The sequence below is a fragment of the Dipodomys merriami genome, unplaced genomic scaffold (assembly GCF_024711535.1).
Source record: "Dipodomys merriami isolate MVZ:Mamm:240054 unplaced genomic scaffold, mDipMer1.0.p SCAF_19, whole genome shotgun sequence".
NCBI classification, from domain to species: domain Eukaryota; kingdom Metazoa; phylum Chordata; class Mammalia; order Rodentia; family Heteromyidae; genus Dipodomys; species Dipodomys merriami.
In genome coordinates this window covers 24,228,548-24,251,310 of record NW_027203270.1, presented here as the reverse complement: position 1 = coordinate 24,251,310, position 22,763 = coordinate 24,228,548, and the positions used below count along the sequence as shown (strand labels likewise).

The 22,763-nt window shown below is 44.6% G+C and overlaps 1 protein-coding gene across 1 annotated transcript; it reads left to right on the top strand.

Annotated features, from left to right (window-relative positions):
• Positions 1-924: 924 nt before the first annotated feature.
• Positions 925-21,696, top strand: Lsm12 (LSM12 homolog). The gene is made up of 5 exons (XM_070027819.1): positions 925-1,107; positions 2,952-3,085; positions 16,129-16,238; positions 19,117-19,243; positions 20,060-21,696. Exons 1-5 carry the CDS (start codon positions 984-986, stop codon positions 20,150-20,152), a joined length of 588 nt encoding a protein of 195 aa, XP_069883920.1. The 5' UTR covers positions 925-983; the 3' UTR covers positions 20,153-21,696.
• Positions 21,697-22,763: the final 1,067 nt, after the last annotated feature.

Sequence of the window (22,763 nt, the reverse complement as noted above, 5' to 3'; positions counted from 1 at the left end):
AGGTGTGAGCCACTCTCGCCTGGCTGAGAGTTTAATGAAAGTCATATAACTTAAAAAATGGCAGACAGACCTAACCTTCAGCTTCGTTTATCTAATTCTATGACCAATGCTCTTTACATAACCACTTTATAATTAATTATAATCATCTGTGGTAAGTCCCGTTAAATCCTCTAGGCCTCTGATTCCTCATATGTAAATAAGGATAAAATGTTATTTTATTTCTGTGTCTGAGCCACAGCTCCACTGTCAGCTTTTTGGCAGTTTATCAGTGGTCACAGTCTCACAGACTTTCCTGCCCAAGCTGGCTTTGAACCGCGATTCTCAGATCTCAGCCTCCTAAGTAACTAGGATTATATTATATTATTTTATTATTTTTTGGGGTTCTGGTCGTGGGGCCTGAATTCTGGGCCTGGGCACTGTCCCTCAGCTCTTCAGCTCAAGGCTAGCGCTCTACCACTTGAGCCACAGCGCCACTTCCAGCTTTTTTCTTTTTGCTTATGTGGTGCTGAGGAATCGAACCCAGGGCCTCACGCATGCAAGGCAAGCGCTCTACCACTGAGCCACCTTCCCAGCCCCAGTAGCTAGGATTATAGGCGTGAGCCATCAGCGCCCAGCTAAAACGTTATTTTGTATAGTTTTTTTCATTAAACTCTTTTGTGCAAGGTGTGCACCTAAGTAGATTCTACAGTTTCTTCGTTTTACTTACCCCTAGTCTCTCCATGTAGGCCATTTATCCTTAACTTCTAAATTCGGGTTTGACAAGAACTTAACCAACCAGGGCCCAACTACACAAACATCACTGTATTCAGATTTCCCTTTATTTCCTTTTCTCTTCCACCTAGGCTCTCGCCCCACCCAGGGACAGACCACGCCCCGGCGTGTGACGTCAACACGCCCTGTGCGTCGCGCCGCGGCGCTTACTGGGGGCCCGGCTTTCGCCCGCTGCTGCCGCCGCCGCCGCCGGCCGCGGCTGCTCTCCCAAGATGGCGGCTCCTCCGGGCGAGTACTTCAGCGTTGGGAGCCAGGTGTCGTGCCGGACGTGCCAGGAGCAGCGGCTGCAGGGCGAGGTGGTAGCCTTTGACTACCAGTCCAAAATGCTGGCTTTAAGTATCCTTCCCTGCGTGGAGCCCGAGGCCTGGCCGGCGTGTAGGTGCGGTGTGTGTGTGGGGGGGAGGGCGGGGGACGACAGCGGCGGCTAGGGCCCTCTCCGGGCCTTGGGGCGACCGGCTACCGCGGCGCCCGGAGCGCATGCGCACGGCCCCGAGTTCCCCTCCCCCTCCCGCGGGCCCTTCGGGGCACTTTGGGGACCCTGTCTCCCATCCCTGCGGGAGCTGGGCCCCAACCCAGGGTTGGTGGGTGGAGGACGCTGACACGCGGGTGGCTTTTCGGGGGTGAGGGACGTTATGAGAGGGGACACACTGATTAGGAGAAAGGGTGGTGGTGGGAAGGGGCTGGTGGATTGGATTCCGGATGGAGGGTCGAGTCGGTCAGGTCGGTGAAATCTTATGGGGAGGGGGTGTGTAGGGTAAGAAACTGCTAGTAGGGCAAGGGTTAGGGAATTTGGGTGTGTGTGAGTATTGGTGTGATTTGGTAAGAGAAAGGGTGGTGGGATGGTGAGCAAATGGTCCTTGCCTATATCGGGGGAGACGAACTCTGCAGGACAGTTTGGATCTGAAGTGGTGGCTTGTATTGCTGGTGTATATGCGTGGTGCAGTTGTGTGTGTGTGTGCTTGCACTTTGCTCAAGCACTAATTTTTGGATTTCTAAATCATTTGGAAATTGAATTGGGGGGGGTGTTTGATTGGTAACTTGATCTAGAGAGGGCTTGCCACATTGTTTTTTTATTGGTTCCCCTCCCCCCCATGGGTTTATGTGTGAATGTGGGTTACAGGTGACAGAGTAAGTTCTCATTTTCTCTTGCTTAGTCCAGCACTTGGAGTCCTGGGTTCCATAGTAGTGGCCTCCTTTTTGAAAGTACCAGTGTTAAACTGAATGGAAGAGGTGGTCTGCTCCTTTGGAGTGGAAATGATTTCTGAATTACTACAGCAAACTCACTCTTGGAAACAAAACGTCCTGGTTGGAATAAAACAACTTTCCCTTTTATTAGAGCTACAGGTGGGTTTACTTGGATTTTTGTTTACTTTATTTTATTTTTTTCTTTTTGAGAAGTAATCCTTTATGGCATTCTTCCAAATGAAATTTCCTACTGAGTCTGCTGCCTTAGTGGCAAGCATTTTAATTCATTTAACCACCAGTTGTAGCTTTCTAGCTTAGGAATATGTCTTCTTAAACTAACATAGGAACAATTGCTTACTTGCTCATTCTTTTTATAAAGAACAGGAAACAAACCCAAGAGGTTGTACCTTCACTAAGTGGTTTAATTTGTATGGATCTTAGGAAGAGGACTTAACTCTACTTTCAATTGTAGTAGAGCAGGGTCTTAGCAAATGATTGAAGAATGGATGAATGAATGGATGGATAAATGGATTAACTTAGGGGGGGGGTCACCCTCAGTGTCCCTAGTGCTCTAGTTTTCTCAAGAATGGGAAATCTCAAAACTGAAGGGGAAAAAAAAACCTACATAGATTCAAGGACTATTATACTAGGAAATGAAAGTATTGCCTCTTCTGTGTGGTTCATAGGTTCAAGACAAATGGTGCATATAAGGTACTGAAACTCATGCCTCCATAAAACCCATAGGGAAAGTGACAGAAACATCTTAGAGACTTTCAGTTTTGGGTCAGGTATGGATTTGAAAAACAAGATCTTTTGGTTATGGTTTGAGGAGGAAGGTGACAGGCACAGGTGATGTAAAGAGCAGTCTTAACCTTGTGAAACCCTTTTGATGGTGGCAAACTTTTTATACTAGCTTTGTGTGTATTGTGTTTTTTATGCTTCTTTTGAGATATGTCTCTGCTTGTCTATTTTCCTTAACTTTATTTTCTCACCAGAATGTCCTTCTTCCAGTGGAAAGCCCAACCATGCAGACATCTTGCTCATAAACTTACAGTATGTTTCAGAAGTGGAAATAATTAATGACCGAACAGAAACCCCTCCTCCCCTAGCTTCACTCAATGTTAGTAAGGTAAGAACTCAGGGACAGGTTTTGCTCTCCAAAATGATGGAAAAGATGAATCTGATACCAATATCAATATTTTCTATTTTGTATTGACTTACAATTGCTTATTCCAGTATTTTTTACATATATATATTATATATGTTTACTTTTTTTTTTTTTTTTAACTCCTGGATATCTTCAGTAGGTTTTAAGAAATATTTTGGGCTCGGGGTGTGGTTTACTGGTAGAGTCCTTGCCTAGCCCATGCCGGGCTCTGGTTTGGACCTTTTCCCCCATCTTTTTGTCGTTGTTGTTGTTGTTGTTGTTGGTTTGTGGGGCTTGAACTCTGGGCTTGGGTGCTGTCCCTGAGCTCTTTTCATCAAGACTAGCATTATACCACTCTGAGCTACAGCTCTACTTCTGGTTTTTGAATGACATATTGGAGATAAGACTCTCATAGGGCCTTTTTTTATACAGGTTGGCTTCCAAGTGTGATGCTCAGGTCTCAGCTTCCTGAGTAGCTAGGATTAAGGCATGAGCCACTAGTGCCTGTGCTCCCCCCATCTTAATATCCAAATAGAGTTGAGAGCTTGATTTGCTCGCTATAAAGAGGGATTTTTTTTTCTTTTTTTCAATCCTAGAGTCTGTGCATGAACTTCTGGTGGTAGTAGTATTTGGTAAATTATTGCCTGTTAGCCTCTTAAAATTGTGTAATATGACTATGTGCATACATGATTTGAGTAATTTTCAGATTCTAAGGGATTCATGACCAACAAAAGTTTAAAAGGTGCTACCTTAGAGTTTCATTTTTGTCTTTCTTTATTTTTCTTTATTTTTATTTTTATTTTTGTCAGTTGTGGGCCTTGAACTCTGGGCCTGAGCGTTGTCCCTCAGCTCTTCAGCTCAAGGCGAGCGCTCTACCACTTGAGCTACAGCGCCATTTCCGGTTTTCTAGTGGTTTATTGGAGATAAGAGTTTCACAGACTTCCCTGCGTGGGCTGGCTTTGAACCGCGATCCTCAGATCTCAGCTTCCTGAGTAGCTAGGATTACAGGCGTGAGCCACCAGTGCCAGGTGATATAAAGGATATTTTAATCTTGGATGTGCAGATTGATCTCAGGAAGCCTTAAGTCACTTTTGGATGTTTCTTTTTGGTCCTAAGGCTTGAACTCAAGGTCTGGGCACTGTCCCTTCAGCTTTTTTGCTCAAGCGTAGTGCTCTATCACTTGAGCCACAGCTTCACTTCCAGCTTCTTTGGTGATTAATTGGAGATAACAGTCTCATAGATTTTTCCTGCTCAGGCTGGCTTTGAACCTCAGTCCTCAGATCTCAGCCTCCTAAGTAGCTAGGATTACAGATGTGAGTCACTTGCACCTGGACTTAAGTCACTTTTTTTTTTTTTAAGTCTTTTCTTGGACTATTTCCTGCCAGAATTATTGAATCCTATTTATCAGGTCTTAGTAAATGGCATCTCTTCCAAGAAGTCTTCTCTTATCAAAGCTAAAGTAATTTGCCTCCAGTATTATCATAATGCCTTGTTCTTCACAGCTTGGGTGACCATATCACTTAACCATAGCACTCAACTCAGGCATTTTTGAGAATAAAAGGGGCTGCTTTTGGGGGGGGGGGGGGGACGGGTCCGGTCATGGGGCCTGAACTCTGGGCCTGGGCGCTTTCCCTCAGCTCTTCAGCTCAAGGCTAGCACTTTACCACTTGAGCTTACCACTTTTTGCTTATGTGGTGCTGAGGAATCAAACTCAGGGCCTCATGCATGCAAGGCAAGCGCTCTACCACTGAGCCACCTTCCCAGTCCAGGGGCTGCTTTTACTTTACACTGGGACAGAGACATGGATGTATCCTGGGCAAATTGGGCCCAGTGCATAGCCTTTTTTGTTTTGTTGTTGTTTTTTGCCAGTCCTGGGGTTTGAACTCAGTGCCTGGGTACCATCCCTGAGCTTTTTTGCTCAAAGCTAGCACTCTACACTTGAGTCACAGGGCCACTTCTGGCTTTTTCTGTTTATGTGGTACTGAGGAATTGAACCTATGGCTTGATGCATGCTAGTCAAGCACTCTACTACTAAGCCGAATTCCCAGCCCTGTGTAGCGTTTTTTGTAATTATGTATTATTTGCTCACTTGTCTGATGTCTGGCTCTCCATACTTTATCCTATGAGAATACATACTATACCTGTTAATTTCACTATTGAATATATACAGCTTTGTGAAGAGTAGCTGTTTAGTAAGTATTTGTTGGATGTGCAAGTTATGCCTTAAATATTTCATAGTAGCTGCCTTTCCTGAAGTCTCTCTTTAGTTTTTCCCTGTAGGGAATCTTGTAATGTGTATTTTCTTGATTATTTTGGGAATGTGGTATGTTCTCTATAGTTCAGCAGTTGCAACAGTAGAGGCTACTGAATGCATTTACCTCAGATCTGTAGCTTCCTTGTCAGATTTCAGGGAAATGCCACATGCCACACATTTTTTAGTGATAGTCAAGATCAGATTCTTCAGGGTCTTGGGTTTCACATTTGAAAGCTGTGCAATTCAGGCGGTCCCATTCTTTGAACCATAAAGTTTTTTTTTTTTGGCTGGTCCTGGGGCTTGAACTCAAGGCCTGGGCCTGCCTCTGAGCTACCTTTGCTCAAGGCTAGCACTCTACCACTTGAGCCACAGTGCCACTTCGGTTTTCTGGTGGTTAATTGGAGATAAGAGTCTCATGAACTTTCCTGCCCAGGCTGTCTTTGAAGCAATCCTCAGATCTCAACCTCCTGAGTAGCTAGGATTATAGGTATGAGCCATGGTGCCATGTGAGTTAGCAGTATTCTTAGGAGACTGTTTTGAGTATGTCAGAATTTATTAAGTATCCTTTTTTTTTTTTTTCCCTGTTGGTTGCGGGACTTGAATTCAGGGCCTGGGCACTGTCCCTGAGCATCTTGTGCTCAAGCAAGTGTTCTACCACTTTAAGCCACAACTCCACTTTGTAGTTTTCTGGTGGCTAATTGGAGATAAAAGTCTCACAAACTTTCCTGTCTGTGAGACAGGAAATCTTAGCATCTCAGCCTCCTGAGTTGCTAGGTTGACAGGTGTGAGCCTGCAGTACCTGGCTCAGGTATTTTTTTTTTTTTTTGTCATTGTGAGGCTTGAGCTCTAGGCATGAGCACTGTCCTTGAGTTCTTCAGCAATGCAAGTGCTCTACCACTTGAGCCACAGCACCACTTCAGTTTTCTGGTGATTTATTGGAAATAAGAGTCTCACAGACTTTCCTGCCTGGGCTGGCTTTGAACCATGATCCTCAGATCTCAGCCTCCTGAGTAACTAGAATTACATGCCTGAGCTCCGGCTCAGGCTCAGGTATTCTTTTGTGTAGTATTTCCCGAAGGTTTACTGAGAATCAGAAGAGCTGGGGTATAGCTCAGTGGTAGAGTGTATGGTTAGCATGCTTAAGGCCCCTGGTTTGATCCTAGCACCAACTCCTCACCCCTTCTGCTTAAAAATCTGTTTGTGGTAAGCTTTGCTGGGGACTTTTATTTTCCTAGTGCTTTACAATAATATAAAGAGCTTTGCTATGTCCCATTCATCCTCACATTTTTTTGTCAGTTGTGGGGCTTGAACTCCAGGCCTGGGTACTGTCCCTGAGCTCTTTGCTCAAGGCTAATGTTCTACCACTTTGAACCACAGTGCCACTCCTGGTAGTTATTTGGAGATAAGAGTCTCACAGACTTGGCTGCATGGACTAGCTTTGAACCCCTATCCTCAGATCTGAGCCTCCTGAGTAGCTAGGATTACAGGTGTGAGCCACCAGTGCATAGCTTCCTCCCAACTATTCTATCTGGGGCCTGACCTCTGGGCCTGGGCGCTGTCCCTTGGCTCTTCAGCTCAAGGCCAGCCTTCTACCACTTGAGCCACAGAGCTACTTCCGACTTTTTCTGCTCATGTGGTGCTGAGGAATCGAACCTAGGACCTCAGGCATGTGAGGCAAGCACTCTACCATTGAGCCACCTTCACAGCACATATATGATTTTTTTTTTTTTGGGTGGGGGTGGGTCCGATCATGGGGTCTGAACTCTGGGCCTGGGTGCTGTCCCTCAGCTCTTCAGCTCAAGGCTAGCGCTCTACCACTTGAGCCACAATGCCACTTCCGACTTTTTTTTCCTACTTATGTGGTGCTGAGGAATCGAACCCAGGGCCTCATGCACTTGAGACAAGCACTCTACCACTGAGCCAACTTCCCAGCCCCCCCCTTTTTTTTTGCCAGTACTGGGGCTTGAACTCAGGGCCTACTGTCCCTGAGCTGCTTTTGCACAAGGCTAGCACTCTGCCACTTGAGCCATAACGCCACTTCTGGCTTTTTCTTTTTTTTTTTTTTCTTTTTTTTTTTCTGGTCATGGAGCTTGAACTCTGGGCCTGGGCACTGTTCTGAGCTCTTCAGCTCAAGGCTAGCACTTTACCACTTGAGCCATAGCACCCACTTTCAGCTTTTTCTGTGTATGTGGTACTGAGGAATCGAACCCAGGGCCTCATGCATGCAAGGCAAGCACTCTACCACTGAGCCACCTTCCCAGCCCACTTCTGGCTTTTTCTGTTTATGTGTGGTATTGAGGAATTTAACCCAGGGCTCATGCATGCCAGGCAAACAGTCTACAACTAAGCCACATTCCCAGTCTCTATATGATCTTTAATATGTTGCCCCCACTTCTTTTAGCTAAACAGATGAAATAAATGAGCCTCTCAGTTTAAGTGCCTTCTTGAAGACTCTATTTAAAGAGTGTCATGCTCCTAACTACCAATAGATAAACATCTTATTCATTATTTTGTTTTTGTGTTGTGTTAGAAATTGAACTCAGGGCCTTTTGCATGTAGGCAAATACCATTGAGTTACATTCTCTATTACTGTGCATAGGTTTGAAAAGATTGACATGATTATAGGAATTTGAATTCACTTAAAAAAATTTTTTTTTTTTTGGGCTGGGAAGGTGGCTCAGTGGTAGAGCACTTGCCTTGTATGCTCGAGGCCCTGGGTTCGATTCCTCAGCACCACATAAGAAAAAAAGCCGGAAGTGGCGCTGTGGCTCAAGTGGTAGAGTGCTAGCTTTGAGCTGAAGAGCTGAGGGACAGCACCCATGCCCAGAGTTCAGGTCCCACGACTGGACCCAAAAAAAAAAAATTTTTTTTTTTTAAATTCGTGCTGGTGCTGGGGCTTGAACTTAGGGCCTGGGCACTGACCTTGAGCTTTTTTGCTCAAGGATAGCACTCTACCACTTGAACCAGAGCCATACTTAAGGCTTTTTGGAGTTAACTGGAGATAAGAGTACCACAGACTTTCCTGCCTGGTCTGACTTCAAACCCTAATCTTCAGGTCTCCATCTCCTGAGTAGCTAAGATTATAGATGTGCTGCTGGCACCTGGCTCACCTTAAATTTTTATGGCAGAGTTTCATATTTTTCCTAACTTTGTGTTTAGGCCAAGTAACTTGTAGTTTTGCCTAAATGAGATGAACATTCAGACATCTTTTTTTTACTGAGAAATGTTTTGAAGGGATGAGAAACATCAATGTTAAGTGGTCAGGCAGGGTCTGTAGTTGAAAAACTTGTAATGTGAATCAAGCCAATCAGTCTTCAAGGTCAAATCTCTACCACTTCATCATAATAAGCATCATTTTCCTATCATATAACTTATTAATTTTATTTTTTGGTGCCTTTATTGGGGCTGGAACTCAAGACTTGCACTTGACCATTTTGCCTCAAGGCTGGCTTTCTACTACTTCAGCCACACCTCTACTTCTAGCTTTTTTGGTGGCTAATTAGATATAAGAGGCTCTTGGATTTGTCTGCCTAGGTTGCTTCAAACTTTAATTCTCAGATCTCAGCCTCCTGTGTAGCTAGGATTACAGGTGTGAGCCACCAGCATGCAGCTCCCCCCCCCCCCCCCCCCCGCCCCGCTGCTGTTTGTTTGTTTTGCACCTCAGCTCTTCAGCTCAAAGTGAGTGCTGTACCCCTTGAGCCACAGCACCACTTCTGGTTTCCTGGTGGTTTATTGGAGGTAAGAATCTCATAATCTTGCCAGGCACCAGTGGCTCATGCCTGTAATCCTAGCTGTTCAGGAGTCTGAGATCTGAGGATCTCTGTTCAAAGCCAGTCCAGACGGGAATGTCTGTGAGACTCTTATCTCCAATAAATCACCAGAAAACTGGAAGTGGCACTATGGCTCAAGTTATAGAGTGCTAGCCTTGAGCTGAAGAGCTAAGGGACAGCACGCAGGCCTAGAGTTTAAGCCCCATGACTGACAAAAAAAAGTCTCACAGACTTTCCTGCCTGGGCTGGCTTTGAACCGAGATCCTTAGATATCAGCCTCCTGAATAGCTAGGATTGCAGTCGTGAGCCACTGATGCCCAGCTCCAGTTTGTTTTTGTTTTTGTTTTTTGCCAGTCCTGGGGCTTGACTCAAGGCCTGGGCCACTGTCCCTGAGCTGCTTTTGCTCAAGGCTGCACTCTGCCACTTTAGCCACAGTACCACTTCCAGCTTTTTCTGTTTATGTTATACCTAGGAATTGAACCCAGGGGTTAGTGCATGCTAGGCAAGCACTCTACCATTAAGCCAACTTTCCAGCCTATTTCAGTGCTTCCTGCCAACTCACCACTCCCCCCCGTCCCCCCTCCGGTCCTGGAGCTTGAACTGTGGGCCTGGGCTTCTGTCCCTTAGCTCTTCAGCTCAAGGATAACGTTCTACCACTTGAGCCACAGCGCGATTTCCGGCTTTTTCTGTTTATGTGGTGCTGAGGAATCGAACCCAAGGACTCAGTGCACTCTACCACTGAGCCATCTTAATAGCTCCTATTTTAGTTTTTTCAAAGATGGAGTTATACTGTATACTGGCTGGCTTCGGATACCTGAGTTCAAGTGATTCTCCTTAGTCTCCTAAGAATCTGGGACTCTAGCTGTGCATGCCATCACACCCTAAACAGAGAGAGAGAGAGAGAGAGAGAGAGAGAGAGAGAGAGAGAGAGAGAGAGAGAGAGTGTTACTGAGTTTGAACTAAGGGACTTGTATTTGCTAGGCTCAGAACTCTGCCACTTGAGTAAAGCCTCCAGTCCTGTTTGCTGATCTTGCTTCCCATCTGGGCCAACATCCGAGCTGTTACCTGACTACTTTAGGCTTCCCAGTATTTCTGGGGTTACAGGCATGAGCCATTAGTGCCTAATTTTCAATATTGAGGGTTGAATTAAGGGCCTTAGGCTTTGCTAGGTAGAACAATAATGTATTAGAAACTTTAAGGTAGGAATTTGCAGCTAAGAACAGGGAGACTTGGGGATAATAATAATTGGAAGAGGTCTGGGAAGGTGGCTTGGTGGTAGAGTGCTTGCCTTGCATGCCTGAGGCCCTGGGTTCAATTCCTCAGCACCACATAAGCAAAAAGAAAAAAGCCGGAAGTGGCACTGTGGCTCAAGTGGTAGAGCGCTAGCCTTGAGCTGAAGAGCTGAGGGACAGCGCCCAGGCCCAGAGTTCAGGCCCTACGACTGGACCCAAAAAATAATAATAATAATTGGAAGAAATCTTTTTGTTTTGACACAAGGTCTCCCTTGTATAGCCCAGCCTCTCCTTGAACTCAAGATCCTCAGTGTGTACCCAACTGGAAGAAATCTTTTTTAGAGCCTGCTTCTTGCAGACTAACAATGAGAGCTTTTTAGCTAGTAGGAGGCTGGAGCAAAGAAAAGGCTGGGGACATGGCCAATGTAGCAGAGTGCCTACCTAGGAAAATACAAGGTTTTTGAGTTAAAACCCCAGTACCACACAGACACACTAAATCAGAGCTATGCAAGAGCAGCAAGGTTTCTTGGGAGTAAAAGTTGTCTTCTGGTGTGCTACCCCTTGGGGATCCCTACCAGGCTTTTAGGTAGTAGCTGCATTACTTCCTAACCCCTATGAGGGCAGATGGTTGGAAGACCCAAATACACAAAACAGGCTGAGTAGTGGTTCATTGTGTCACACCAGCAGGTTTCACTCTGTTTCCTTTGTATCAGCTCTCTTGGCCTGTTAAATGCTGGCAGTAGAAATCTCCTTAGAGTCCTCATATCACCTGTGCTTTTATGGTCTGAATGGGTGGAAATAATATTGCCCAGCTAGCAACTAATAAGGTGAAGTGTGTATTGTATATCTCCCCTCCGCCTATCTTGAGGCTTGAACTCAGGACTTGGACATTGTCCCTGAGCTGCTTCTGCTTAAGGCTAGCACTCGACCACTTGAGCCACAGCGCCACTTTCAACCTGAGTAGTTTATTGGAGATGAGCATCTCATGGACTTTCCTGCCTGGGCTGGCCTCGAACAGTGATCCTCAGATCTCATCCTCCTGAGGTAGCTAGGATTACAGGTGTGAACCACCGGTTCCTGGCTTATTATATCTTCCTGTCTATCACTGAATGCACGAGAGATGTGTGCCCTTGGTGTTCAGTCATTCTCTTAAGGGTTACTCAGCAGGCATGATTAGAAGCCTTTTAATATTGATGGTGCTTTGGTATCAAGTTCATGTGCTTTTCTCCTTTGCCCACATCAAGGTGCTATATATAAAATGGCCCCAGGAGGAAGCACTGGTTAGTAGACAAGGAATGACTTTGTTTTCACTGGGAATCATACAAAATGAAAGGAGAGGCAGGTAAGTGCAGGTTGTCATGTGCAGTCATTTCAGTTAAGCCACATGCACAATAGTAACACATGTTTGTAGGTTTACACTTTTGATTTGCCTGAACCCAGTGTGTTCTCAAAGTTGGTGCCTTTTATTTCAGATGCTAAATAATTAGTGCCTTGGTTTTGATTGGTAGTGAGGCCAGCAGCTAGAATGTTGCATTGAAAATGGGTTTTGTATGGGTGATAAATTGTAATCCCAATGACCTGAAGCCTAATAAGCATACCCTATACCTTTGCTATTGAGGTCATTGCTATTATCCATTTTTTTAGCCTTCTGACAATAATCATGAACATACTAACTTGGAATAACTGAACCATGTAGAAAAATACAGACATTTACCCCCCCCCCCCAAAAAAAAAAAAGGTGGAAAACTGTGTATCAGTGGGCTCACACCTGTGAACTTAGCTACTCAGAAGGCTGAGATAAGAGGGTCATGGTTCAAAGCTAGCCTGGGTAGGAAAGTCCATGACTCTTCCCTCTAACCACTAAAAAGCTGGAAATGGAGCTGTGGCTGAAGTGGTAGAGCACTAGCTTGAGCAAAAAAGCTCAAGGACAGAGCCGAGGCTCTTGAGTTCAAGTCCCAGGACTGACCTCCCCGCTCCCTGAAAAATGTGAAAAAAAATTAGATTTAGGTTTGTGTAACAGTTAAGATTATTGTTTGCTCTTCAAAAGAAGGCTTGTCCACATTTTACATGAATCTTCATGCCTAGAAAAAGCAAAGTGATTTCCCTCATCCCAGTTTTGAGGAGAAGAAATACTTCTAGATTTTTTTTTTTTTTTTGGGTCCAGTCGTGGGGCCTGAACTCTGGGCCTGGGCGCTGTCCCTCAGCTCTTCAGCTCAAGGCTAGCGCTCTACCACTTGAGCTATAGCGCCACTTCTGGCTTTTTTTCTTATGTGGTGCTGGGGAATCGAACCCAGGGCCTCATGCATGGAAGGCAAGCGCTTTACCACTGAGCCATCTTCCCAGCCCTCTAGATTCTTTTTGTAGAAACAATCTCTCCATGCCTATTTGATTGGGCCCTCTGTGGGAAAGCTTCACCCTATTTGTACAACTTTGGTGTAAGTAGATTCTTGCAGTTCAGTGTCATGTTGAAGCATTTTTCAGAATGCATGAAAATATAGTCTGTTGGAGGGTTCAGGATTTGCAGAGTTCAGATATGCAAAGCCTAATTATATAGATAGAGCTAAAGTACATGAAGACCTGGGGCTGAATTACAGCTAAGGGCTGTAATGCCCCTAAAGTTGCGTTTAGAGCTCTTGCCAAGTGTGTATAAAACCCCGAGTTCACTCCCTAGTACCACAAAAATAGCAAAAAAGAAGCAATCCAGCCAGTTTACACACATTTCTGCTGACTTTTCCAAGTGCCCCTTATACATCTTCTAACATTTGGAATCTGTTCACACTAGAAGTAAAGAATCACCTCACCCATTTTCCTTTGCTTTCAGAGCCTTCAAAACAGATTGTGCAACTAGTGTTTTGGGAGACAAAGAGGTTGTATTTTGAAATAGCCTGCATAGCAGTGACACATTTGGCTATCTAAATAATCACATTGGCTGAGATTTATGTTCATTTTATTCTGCCTCTGGTAAAGATCCAAAAGTGGCTCCTATCTCAGTCTCCCCTACTCCCTCCAGCTTAATTTGTCAGTTCCATTCTTAAACTGGTTTCCTGAGCCAACTCATCTTTTACTGAATGAGGTGATGTTACATTTTAAAATTATTAATGTAAGTGACAAGAACATTTTACTTTTAGAACACTCAGCCTATCTAGTTACCACAAGCTTTACAGGAAGAAGCAGCTTTGTCTGACCCAGCGTTAGATTTGGTTTTCCAGGGAAAAACATGTTTAATGGGCCTGAGACTTCAAAGTTGTGGCTTATGACATGAACACCTGATGCCACTAGCTGCTTCTAGGATCTCTGCTGCCCTCCAGCTTCTTTCTTTCCTTGGTGACTTTAGGTTTTCTAAAACGTTATTTAGAAAGCTAGACTTAAGGAAACTTCCTTGTTACCAGGGTTTTCTTGGTTCCTAAGTATTACTTTGGTTGTTGCTTAAAATACACTATTAGCAATTCTCTTTCCATAGAAACTGAGTGCTTTCAAGCCAACAAACAAGGTTTTCTTGCCACAGTTGGAATTGTTACAACTTAAAAATTTTTTCTCTGTAAAGTTGTAGCCTGATGAGGCTAAATGGCAGCCAGGCTTGAAGGAAAGATTATTTTATATGCTGCTTTTGTTTTTGAGTCTGTCCATGTTCTAGAGATCTTATGAACTCTGGTTTCATATCACTACAGTTTTGCCTTGCTTTCTGTTCTTTTCTGTGAAGGTGAAAATGACTGTATGAGGTATGGACTAGTCCTTCTGTACTCACATCCTTCCTTTCTCCTTCAGACATTCTAAAAGATGAGAGTACCCACCTTTCTATAGCCCCTTCCTTTCTAGGTAGCCAAATTCAAGCCTTGATAAAATGCTTCCTTTTACCAATAAAGGCTTCGATACTTTGTTTGCTTTTCCCTCCCATAGAATTGTTCCCTTTTGTTTAAAGAGTTACTATAGAAGCAGAATATAAATGTCTAAGGGCATCTAGGTACTGCTGGAACATGCTGGAGGGTATAATCCCTTTTTGTACTTACAGAGCTGATGTTTGGCAAAAAATTGTGTTTGCGTGTGTTTGTTCACGTGTTTATTGTGTTGTAGCTTCATTACTCTTGAGGCTGAACAATCTCCAGATCATTTGCTTTTTAGATGCATTGTCTGCCTTTATCTTAACTGCCTTCTTAAGCACATGTGTTTCACACTCAAATTTGTACTCTTGAGTCCCTTAACCAGTAGTGTGGGGTTATATTATATTGAGAGATTTCCTAGGTTTTAGTGGACTACCCTGCCAGGTACCGGTGGTTCACGCCTGTAATCCTAGCTACTCAGGAGGCTGAGATCTGAGGATCATGGTTCAAAGTCAGCCCAGGCAAGAAAGTCTGTGAGACTCTAGTCACCTAAAAATCCTGTAATAGAGCTGTGGCTCAAGTGGTAGAACACTAGCCTTGAGCACAAAAGTTCTGCTGCAATGCCCAGGCCCTGAACTCAAGCCCCAGGACATCACAAAAAAGTAAAAATAAAGGTTTTACTAGAATTTCTTCTGATCAGTTTATGATTGTTCCACCAGAGGGCAGTGAAGGAACAGACAAGGTAGAGTGCAGACATTTCCTTTTACTGAACAGCAGGGTAGGGTTACACAGCATCTATGGTTTAAGTGTACTTGAGACCTAGTCTTCGTGTTAGCAGATAATGCCACTGGACAGGCAGAGCCTAAGAGCCTCAGAATTTGGTCTATGAAGTTGTGGTGTCCATTAGTTTCTAAACCTGAGTCTTTATTTTATTTATTTATTTATTTATTTTCCGGTTGTGGGGCCCGAACTCTGGGCCTGGGCGCTGGGTGCTAAGGAATGGAATCCAGGGCCTCATGCATGCAAGGCAAGCACTTTACCACTGAGCCAACTTCCCAGCCCTAAACCTGAGTCATTTTGTTGTTGTTGTTGGTGGTGGTGGTGGTCATAGAGCTTGAACTCTGGGCCTGGGCGCTGTCCCTTATCTCTTCAGCTCAAGGCTATCGCTCTACCACTTGAGCCACAGCACCACTTCTGGCATTTTCTGCTTATGTGGTACTAAGGAATGGAATCCAGGGCCTCATGCATGCAAGGCAAGCACTCTACCACTGAGCCACCTTCCCAGCCCCAAAACTTGAGACTTTAACCTGCAGCAATGCACAGTATTTTCCTCTTTAGCTAGAAATGTATGCATATGCATTGCCTTTAACCATCACTCCATTTAGCCTTCTAGACATATTGTATGATTTTTATTCCTCTTTATTTTCTTTCCCTTTTTTCTTGAACTCTGGGCCTATTGAGTGCTGTCCTTAAGGCCAGCACTCTACCACTTGAGCCACAGTGCCACTTCTGGTCTTCGAGTGGTTAATTGGAGACAAACGTCTCATGGACTTTCCTGCTTGGGCTGGCATTGAACCATGTTCCTCAGATCTAAGCCTCCTGAGTAGCTAGGATTATAGATGTGAGCCACCCATGCCTGGTGATAGTTGTCTTGTGTTTTTTGTTTATATGTATATAGTTTGTTTCTTCCATCCCCATACTTCAAAGCATAGTATGCATTTGGCACATGGGAGGTCCTCAGGAAGAAAGAAGGAAGGAAGGGGTGTTTGTTGACTAGTAGTAACTATTGAGGTATTATATCGTGGGGTATCTGTTTGTTGCACTTTGGCTCTCTGATGAAACTGAATCTCTCCAGACCAGTCTTTTCTGACTTCTCCTCAATTTAGGTCCTGGCTGTTAGGAAGGGTAAAGTGAATACTTTTCTAAGCCTCTTTCATCTCCCCCACCCTAGCTTGCCAGCAAAGCGCGGACAGAGAAGGAGGAGAAGCTGAGCCAGGCCTATGCAATCAGCGCTGGTGTCTCCCTAGAGGGCCAGCAGCTCTTCCAGACCATTCACAAGACGTGAGTTGGGGAAGGATAAGGGGTTTCTTGTCGTAGGGGTGATGTTGCCTGTTTGTGGGGGGGGGGGGGAATTAGTATTGTGTTCGAAGCACACTGGCATCAAGGGATTGTGGTACTTGTTGCTCCTTTCCACACAATAGTGTGCTCATACCAGTCATCTCTGGGCTTCAGTTTCTTGTCTCTAAAACTTTGGGTCCCTTCTAGACCTAGTAGTCCAGATTCTGAACTAGTGATTTCTTAGTATTTTCTTGTTATCAAATGTTTCTCTAAAAGCTGCTGCTGTTTGTTTGTGATGGCCCTGGGGCTTGAATTCAGGGCCTTGGCCTTGTCCCTGAGCTTTTTTGCTCAAGGCTGGAGCTGTACCACTTGAGCTACAGCTCTTCTGGCTTTTTTTGGTGCTTCATTGGAGATAAGAATCTCATAGACTTTTCCTGCCCACACTGGCTTCAAACTGCGATCCTCAGATTTCCTTCTACTGTGTAGCTAGGTTTACAGGCAAGAGCAAGCTACCAGTGCCTGACTTGATGCTGTTTTATTGAGGGAAAGTTATCAATATCATTTTAGCAGTTGTACATTAGGATGTACAGTAGGGAGTTAGAGAGCACAGAAGGTTACCTTCTTACCATTTCCAAAGGTATTTTGTCACAGTAGAAGTCATTTGACTCTCCACTGGCTTCCCTAGCTGCTGTAAACTGGAACATTTGACACTTCCCCTTCGCCCCCCCTTCAGCCTTCTGTTACTCTATTTAACCACCCAGGGTCTGGTGCACAGATGGCAGCTGGCACCAGAGCTGTGTAAGGCCATGTGTATCTGAGCGTTTACAGGTATGTGAAGGAACTTTCATGGTAGTATCAGCTGCCCTGGGATTCCCCAAGTGTGAACTCAAATGGTTTTCTCTGTCTGGCAAGTGTCCAGCTGTCTGGTAATTGAGAGGGGCCTCTTACATAGTGGGTAGTAAGGGCAGAGTACAGATAACTTTAAGAAGGGGAGTTTGGGGCTGGGAAGATGGCTCTGTGGTAGAGTGCTTGCCTTGCATGCATGAGGCCCTGGGTTTGATTCCTCAGCATCACATAAGCAGAAAAAGGCAGAAGTGGCGCTGTGGCTCAAGCGATAGAATGGTAGGTAGCCTTGAGCTGAAGAGCTGAGGGACAGTTCTTGGGCCCAGAGTTCAATCCCCATCCAGGAAAAAAGAAGAAGAAGAAGAAGAAGAAGAAGGGGAGTTGGCATGTCTAAGTGGTGTTTCTCCTGGTCAGAAGTAGGCAATCTACTCTAGTGGTCCAGATCTGCTGCTGATTTCTTTTTTTTTTTTTTTTCTTTTCTTTCTTTCTTTCTTTCTTTTTTTTTTTTTTTCTGTTGGCTGTGGGGCCTGAACTCTGGGCCTGGACACTGTCCCTCATTCAGCTCAAGGCTGGTGCTCTACCACTTGAGTCACAGCGCCACTTCTGCCCTTTTCTGCTCATGTGGGGCTGAGGAATTGAACCCAGGGCCTCATGCATGCCAGGCAAGCACTCTACCACTGAGCTACCTTCCCAGCCCCCAGATCTGCTTATTTCTATATGTGTTGTCTGTGGTGGTTTCATTTGCCCCACAATGGCAATGTTTAGTCATTGTGACAGAGGCCATATGGCCTACAGAGCTTAAAATATGTTCTATATGACCCTGGATAGAAGACACTAGACAGAGGTTGGATTTGATTTTTGTTTTTTTGGTCAGTCCTGGGGCTTGAACTCTGAGCCTGAGTGCTGTCCCTCAGCTGTTCAGCTCAAGGCTAGCGCTCTACCATTTGAGCTACAGTACCACTTCCGGTTTTCTGGTGGTTTATTGGAGATGAGTCTCACAGACTTTCTTGCCAGGGCTGGCTTTGAACTGTGATCCTCAGATCTCAGCCTCCTGAGTAGCTAGGATTACAGGTGTGAGCCACCAGCACCTGGCTCTTGATTTGTTTTTGTGAGGCTGTCATCAGCCCTCTAAGTCCCTTAGAGTAACAGCAGTTCTAGCTGCTTGGGTGAAATGTGCATGAGTTTCCAGTCAGTGGAACCCAGGGAATATTTCTTGGTTCTTCTCCCTGGGATGCTGCCATCTAGCTATTGGCTGAATAGTGAGTTTAGGAGGTTGGGGTCTGTCTTCAGAAGTTAAGTTGTTTTGGGGGCTGGGAAGGTGGCTCAGTGGTAAAGTGCTTGCCTTGCATGCATGAGGCCTTGGGTTCGATTCCTCAGCACCACCTAAGCAAAAAGAAAAAAAAGCCGAAAGTGGCTCTGTGGCTCAAGTGATAGAGCGCTAGCCTTGAGCTGAAGAGCTGAGGGACAGTGCCCAGGCCCAGAGTTCAGGCCCCAGGACTGGACCCCTCCCAAAAAATAAAAAAAAGAAGAAGAAGAAAAAAAAGTTAGGTTGTTTTTTTTGTTTTTTTTTGGTCGGTCATGGGGCTTGAACTCTGGGCCTGGGCGCTGTCTCTCAGCTCTTCAGCTCAAAGCGAGTGCTCTACCACTTGAGCTACAGCACCACTCTGGTTTTCTGGTGGTTTATTGGAGATAGGAGTCTCAAGGTCTCTCCTGCGCGGGCTGGCTTTGAACTGCCATCCTCAGATCTCAGCCTCCTGAGTAGCTAGGATTACAGGCGTGACTCACTGGTGCCTGATAAAGTTAGTTATTCATCAGACAAGAGACGTATGATATTTCCAAAAGAAAGCTTTTTCTTTAAGATGGGGTCTTTTACTTTGTAGTAGCTCAGACTAGTCTTAAACTCACTACATAGCTCATACTGGCTTGGAACTTGAACTTTTACTTTCCTGCCTCAGCTTCCTGTGCTGGCGTTTCTTGAATTTGCTACCACACCCATTGGTTAAGAAGTGTCATTTCATCTTCTGTCTTCTCCTTTCAGCATTAAAGACTGTAAATGGCAAGAAAAAAACATTGTAGTCATGGAAGAAGTTGTAATTACACCTCCATATCAAGTGGAAAACTGTAAAGGCAAAGAAGGGAGTGCACTGAGCCATGTACGCAAAATAGTAAGTAAAGGTGCTGAGAAGCTTAGAGAGAGCTACCTTCCCCTTGGCCTTCACCCACGAGCATCAAAGTAAATGCTCTGCTTTTCTATCATGCTTCTCTAGCATTTCTGCCTGCTTTCTTTACTATGGGGTTCTGTATCTATGGCTTCGGCACTCTAGTCTGAGCCATTCCATTCTACTCCACTGGAGTGAGCAGTGTGGAGTAAAGTGAGGAATAAACCCGATATACTTTATAAATGGTTTTATAGGATTAGCCAGGCCATTCCATGTTATGATGCCTAAACAGTTCCTCTCAGTCCCAGCTGGATTTTTCTCAGTTATAGGTGCTCTTCAAGGAAGGGATGGCCGGTGTAAATCTGATACTATGAGCATTTCTGGTCCTTTGCACCCTATCTGACTTCTAGATTGAGATACAGCATTTGTAATAACTGAAAAAAAAATCTTTCTGTTTTTGATCTTTGAAGAATATTGAAAGACAACTATCATGGACTAATTCTTCTCTCCTTTAGGTTTTCATTTTGTACTTAAGAAGGGAGGGGGAATTTTGTTGGTAATAATCTCCCTTTATTTTTGTCATATTTTAGCTTGTTTCAGATTTAGTTTCTTCAAAACTACTTAGCTAAGCTGCCAAAAATGTAGTTGAAATAAAAGGCTCTTGCCTACTTTGTTGGGAATGCCAGTAGGCTCCACCAAAAGTACCTACACAGTCCATGGGCCACAACAGCCAGGCCAGGGCTGGTAAAGCCTGGACTCATTTGTTTAGGAGCCCTTGCTTGCCCACCTCATTTTTTAACTTAGCTGCTTGATCTCTTACAGGTTGAAAAACATTTTAGAGATGTGGAAAGCCAAAAGATACTGCAGCGTTCACAAGCCCAACAACCACAGAAGGAGGCTGCTCTGTCATCCTGAGTCCACACACATGCAGGACTCTTCCAGCATCCAGCCAAGAAGGCGGTGGTGGTGGCTTCAACGGAGGCAGGCCGGGGGAGGGAAGGGATCCTATATTTCTTGTTGGCTCTTGTGAACAAAGGGTCAGCATTTCCAAATCTTAGACTTGAACAAACAAAACACCCAACAAAAAAAGAACAAGAGAATAATTTAAAAGTTAAACCATTACTTGACTAACAGACTTCGGTCCACCATGTCCTTTTCACAGCCCCCTCTGGAACAGTCATCTTGTTAATTTTATTTTTGAAAAGTCCTTTCCCACTTTGCCCCTTCATCTCTGACTTTCTTTTCCTAATTTGTTCCTGCCATTCTGTTTTTATAAGTGGTTACACTTGCCTTCTAAATGACTGAAAGAAACTTTTACATCTTTTCTTCCAAAATAAAAGTAACAAGCTGACTGTGATTCTTAAGTTGAGATCAGAGCAGCAGTGGTCTCACTTTAAATTTTTCCTTTTTTTTTTTTCTTTAACTTTTTTTTTCTTTTTTTGCACAGGGCATGGCTTGAATTAGTTTTATTTTTCTTAACTTTAAATATATATATGAAAATATATATTAAAATGTTCTCTAAATATTTTCTGCTTCTTGCAGGTCTCTTTTTACTAGATCATGGCCACTCTTTCCACCTCATACCTCTGAGAAAAGAACTGTGTTGCCCTCTCTACCACTCATATCCAGACAACTAACTTGGTTTAGTTCACAACAGGATCTCCTGCAGCACTTGTAGAGTGTGTGCAGATGGGATTTGCTTTCAGGGTCCTGATGGCCTTTGAGTCTTTAACTGTACGTACCAGTCTTGCATTTGGCCCCAACCTCAGGATTCTCCCTTTGTCTCACTTGATGGTACTAGAAGAACCTCTTGCCACTCTCCACACAGGAGACAGCTGCCCCTCCCCCGTGCCTCTGCAGGAAGAACTTGCTTGCATGGCACATCTCAGCTCATCCTTCTCTGGGGCTGATTTTCTCTTCTAAGAAACCTGGAATCCATCTATTCTCATAAGTCCTATATTCAGAGCTTCTAGCCCAGGAAAAGCTTGGGTGACTTCTAGTTTCTCTTCTGCCGTCCTGCTCTTTCTTCCACCCCCTGAAATCTTACAAGCTAATGACAGTTTGTATGTGCTCAGCCAATGGGCAAAAAACCTGGAAAGAATTTCTGGACTTCAGCCCACCAGTTTGTCTGGTTTGACTAACCTGCTGAGAGCTGAAACTGGTACTCACTGCCTTTGTGCCTTCAGGGCAGTCTCATGGGGCAGAGTGTGCCACCAGCTGACTATCAGGCACTGAGTGGGACCTGGGTGATGCTCATGTGACTGGCTAGAGCTTTGGGGGTGGAATAGGGGCTACCTACTTTTTTTTTGGCCATGATCTCTTTCCCCTTCCTTTTTTTTTTTTTTAATTAAATAAATGGATCAAAATTAAATAATTCAAGCCCTGCCTTCAAAATGAAAAAAAATTTTTTTTAGTATTGTTTAGCAAAAACAATAAAACCCAAATTTTTTTAACCATCATTCACGTCTGGGTCTGTGCGTGCTTTACAACGCTCCACTCCGAGGAGGGAATCTAAGATAACCAAAGGGCATGTGTGCTTGGTTTGACCTTTGCCTTTGGGTTCCTGCTTCCTCTCTATTCCTTTTCTCATCCCCAATGTGCAAATTAGGTGATTTAAGAAGTTAACTCAGCGCCGGGCGCTGGTGGCTCACGCCTGTAATCCTAGCTACTCAGGAGGCTGAGATCTGAGGATCGCGGTTCAAAGCCAGCCCGGGCAGGAAAGACCATGAGACAGACTCCTATCTTCAATAAACCACCAGAAAACTGGAAGTGGCGCTGTAGCTCAAGTGGTAGAGCGCTCGCCTTGAGCTGAAGAGCTGAGGGCCAGCGCCCAGGCCCAGAGTTCAAGCCCCACGACCAACCAAAAAAAAAAAAAAAAAAAGAAGTTATTAACTCAGGCTGGGAAGGTAGTTCAGTGGTAGAGTGCTTGCCTTGCATGCATGAGGCCCTGGGTTCAATTCCTCAGTACCACATAAACAGAAAAGGCCGGAAGTGGCACTGTGGCTCAAGTGGTAGAGCGTTAGCCTTGAGCTGAAGAGTTGAGGGACAACGCCCAGGCCCAGAGTTCAAGCCTCACAACTGACCGAAAAAAAAAAGTTAACTCAGGGTTCCAAGTTGTATGGAATTGGATGTGGGAGCAAAAGATAGGAATCTCCTGCTTCATCACAAGGGATAGAAGGCTGAGAAGTAAATCTTTAAATCTTATCTGTTATTGGTCTGAACTCAAAGAATCGAGCTTTTGATTTAGTCTTAATACAAATGTACACTTTGGGAAAAGATTAAACAGGAAAATGAGAAGAAACTTTGTCACTCCTAGAAAACCTGAGATTCAGTAAAAGGAATGATGAAGGCGTTATAATAATCCCTAGGTACTCATGAGCTTGGGGAAAACTTGTTACATGCACTATGTCTTTGGTTCCCTCCTAGGAATGTCTAGGCCCATGAATTTGGGGCCGTGTCAGCTGACTTGGGCATTCTAAAATGAGGGAATTTGGGCTGGGAATGTGGCTTAGTGGTAGAGTGCTTG

Excerpts from the sequence above, each read along its gene's own strand:
- Lsm12 (XM_070027819.1), top strand. The coding sequence starts at position 984 with ATGGCGGCTCCTCCGGGCGAGTACTTCAGCGTTGGGAGCCAGGTGTCG. Across the intron at positions 1,108-2,951 it reads GTCCAAAATGCTGGCTTTAA|AATGTCCTTCTTCCAGTGGA; the intron begins GTATCCTTCCCT and ends TTTTCTCACCAG. Across the intron at positions 3,086-16,128 it reads CTTCACTCAATGTTAGTAAG|CTTGCCAGCAAAGCGCGGAC; the intron begins GTAAGAACTCAG and ends CCCCCACCCTAG.